This window comes from Papilio polytes, unplaced genomic scaffold (assembly GCF_000836215.1).
Source record: "Papilio polytes unplaced genomic scaffold, Ppol_1.0 DF823824.1, whole genome shotgun sequence".
Taxonomy (NCBI): Eukaryota; Metazoa; Arthropoda; class Insecta; order Lepidoptera; family Papilionidae; genus Papilio; species Papilio polytes.
This window is the reverse complement of record NW_013525380.1, coordinates 278838-282270: the sequence shown is the minus strand read 5'-3', so window position 1 is coordinate 282270 and position 3433 is coordinate 278838. Positions and strand designations below refer to the sequence as shown.

At 37.3% G+C, this 3433-nt stretch overlaps 1 protein-coding gene across 1 annotated transcript in view; it reads left to right on the top strand.

Annotated features, from left to right (window-relative positions):
* LOC106103290 (programmed cell death protein 4) overlaps positions 1 to 2853 on the top strand; it is a 17362-nt gene extending 14509 nt beyond the window's left edge. Inside the window, exons 5-7 of the mRNA XM_013283019.1 lie at positions 1 to 79; positions 1855 to 1965; positions 2638 to 2853. Of these exons, the coding sequence (XP_013138473.1) occupies positions 1 to 79; positions 1855 to 1965; positions 2638 to 2838 (391 nt within the window). The 3' untranslated portion in view covers positions 2839 to 2853. The remainder of the gene's footprint in view (positions 80 to 1854; positions 1966 to 2637) is intronic.
* The last annotated feature ends 580 nt before the right edge of the window (positions 2854 to 3433 follow it).

The window sequence follows — 3433 nt, the reverse complement described above, 5'->3', positions numbered from 1 at the left end:
GTCGGGAGACCTGGCTGAGGGCATGCGCTGCGTCCGGGAGCTGGAGGTGCCGCATTTCCACCACGAGCTCGTCTACGAGGTAAATAACACTAGCTGCTGCGTGACTTCCTCCACGCGAAATTAAAAAATATATCCTAGTAGCTTTCTCTCCTGATTCCTTCCGCGTTAAATAAAAAATAAAAGAAAACATAGGCTGTTTTCTTCCAGACTATCCTCTACATATATGCCGAATTTCATCGAGATCTGTCCAGCAGTTTAGGCTACACTCTAACAAACATCCATACATCTAAACTTTCGCATTTATAATATTAGTATTAATATAACGTTACTTAGCGATAACGTAGCTCTTTATTAGAGAAAGAATTTTTAACATTGGCCCAGTAGTTTTTGAGTTATTTCAATACATACAAAAATACAAATCTTTCCTCTTTATAATATAAGTATAGAATAACAAACACTTATCTACAGTTATAGCTTTTGCCCGCGACTCCGTCTGTGTGCATTTGAATAAAAATAAAAGCAATAAGCCTACGAATCTCATCGAAATCCGTTCAGTAGTTTTGGCTACAAACTCTAATAAACATCCATCCAATCAAACTTTCACATCTTACTAATATTATATATGCGAAAGTTTAGATGGATGGATGGATGTTTGTTAGCGTTTGTAGCCTAAACTGCTGAACGGATCTCCATGAAATTTGGCACAGGTTTAGAACATAGTCTGGAAGAACACATAGGGTACTTTTTATCCCGGGAATAGTTACGGTTCCAGTGGGATTCATTGATTTAGTTTTTTAATGTTAACTCGATCATTCTGCAACGGTTCAACATATCTTATTGAAATTTGGCACAGATATAAAACAAAGTTTAGAGTACACATGGGATGAGGTTCATGCCCAAAAAATTACCGGTTCCCGTGGGATACGTAGCTTTTTGTTATTTATACAGTTCGTATGTTTTCTAATACCACGCAGACGTAGTCGCGGGCAACAGCTCGTTTATAATATTAGTAAGATTATAAAGCGGAAAGATTTGTATTTTTGTATGTATTGAAATGACTCAAAACCTTCTGGACAGATATCGAAAAGTCTCACTATTAAAAATCTATATTTTAATGAATGTTTGTTAGAGTTTGTAGCCTTAACTGCTGAACAGATTTCGATGAAATTTGGTATAAATGTAGAGGATAGTTTGGAAGAACACATAGGATACTCACTTTTTTTTTATAACAAAAGGTGGCAAACTTGCAAGCGACCACTTGAATCCGCCAAAATGGCGAAGCGACCGCTGCCCATAGTCATCCGCAATTGCAGATGCGTTGCCTACCCTTATACGACGGAGGAGGAGATGAATTTAAAGAGGACATTTCCCCTTCCTATGCAAATCCTCTACCGTCAAATCCACTTCCCCTTCCCATCCTCTCCTTATAAGAAAATGGTGGTAAAAAGAAAGGGACTTAAATTAGGCCTCCGGCGCCACACTTATCAGCGTGTTTTCTGTGTGGTCGTGGTATTACTGGAGGCGTGCCCTGCACTGCTAACATGTTAAAGCGGGCACTACCACTGTTTCTTTTTATTTCACGCGGACGGGGAAGCGGTTGAAAGCTAGTATTAATATAGATAGATTTTAGAAATAGTTGAGAACGCAACCATGTTTTTAGTGGCAACACTTTTTGTAACTTCCTCTTCCATCTTGTGTTCACTGAATATACGCCGTGCATTTTCTCAAGCCATTGTTTGATTTATTTTCACCATTATCCACACAATATATCAACAATATAGATAGATAGATTTACTAATAGCGTTGGCGCAGCGACCAATAGATATTAGTAAATATAAAAATGTTTGTTTTCAGACGGTGTTGCTAGCTGTGGAAGCAATAAACTCCAGCGTAGAGGAGCAGTTATGCACATTCCTGGCGGAGTTACGAAGATGTGTTATAGTCACCCCAGATCAAATGGATAGGGTGAGTATATTGTTGACTACTAGCTTTGGCCCGCGACTACGTCCGCGTGAATTTAAAAAAAACTAAGTAGCTTATGTTTCCTTTCAGACTATCCTCTACATCTATGCCAAATCGAAATCCCTTCAGCTGTTTAGGCTACTAACTCTAACAAATATCCATCCATCTAAACTTTTACATTTATATTAGTAAGATTCTTATATATCAGACAAAGCAAACGATATTCGCCAAAATGGCGAAGCAAGCCTGCGTTTATCCGCTAATGAAAGTAAACAATAAAATAAAGTTGTTCATTACATATCAATAAAATATTTATTACTAGATGTTCTTGTATGGCTTTATCTGCATATATTAAAAATATTTTATTGTTTACTTTTGTAAAACTTTAAAACTAGAAATGTCAAAATTCACATACTTAATTATAAATGACAACGAAGGCCTTTGCGTTTTTATGGTAACAATCTTGTTTCTTTGATGTTGTCAGCTTGTATTTTTGTCCCTTTCCCTCATGGAAGTTTATTTCAATTCATTCACCCCCTAAATTAAATAGCGTGATAATATGCATCTTGTAAATGGGTTATTTATTAGAGAAAGAATGATTCAATAATTTTACTGCGATTGCTTACATAACAAAGTGTGTACATTATGTTAATATAAACTATTTTTCTTCTCCAGGGTTTCCTCCGCGTGTTGGAGGATATGTCGGACATAGTATTGGACGTTCCTCTGGCCTACATAATGCTGGACCGGTTCGTGGAGCGCTGCCAGACGAAGTTCCGTCTTGGAGACGATGTGCTGAAGAGGATGCCCACCAGGTATGTCGTTGCTTTTCACTTGTCGGACGTGACAGGTTTATATCGCGTTGTAATGTGTTAGCCTAGTTTTCCGTGCGAATGTTTGTAAAACTTAAGACAATGTCACTAGTTATTTGTCACTTGTCGGACGTGACAGGTTTAATATCGCGTTGTAATTAATCCACTCGAGTTCTGCGAAGCATCGAGATATTTTCCGAGCCGCAATATGTTTTTAAAACTCAATACAATGTCACTAACTACTTGTCACTTGTTGGACGTGACAGGTATAGACTTGTCACTATACTAAATGAATATTGTGCCTTGTCGGATGTAAAGAGTTATGTATATGACAGTTTCTAGCCAGTCACAGTATGGATTAAAATGACAGCTATTATTTTATCACTTGTCACTGTAGGACATGTAAGGTTGCAACCTGTCATGTCCGACAGACGACAATTTGTAGTATGTAATTGAGATGACAGCTTTATTACTGATGGCAATGACAGCATAATATCTGTCACCGATGACAGATTGTCACTTGTCACCTGTTGCTGTTGCTAAGAGCAAAAAGATTTGTATTTTTGTATGGATTGTAATAACTCAAAAAATTACTGGGTCGATTTCTAAAATTCTTTCACCATTAAAAAGCTCCGTTATCACAGTAATATAAGCTATAT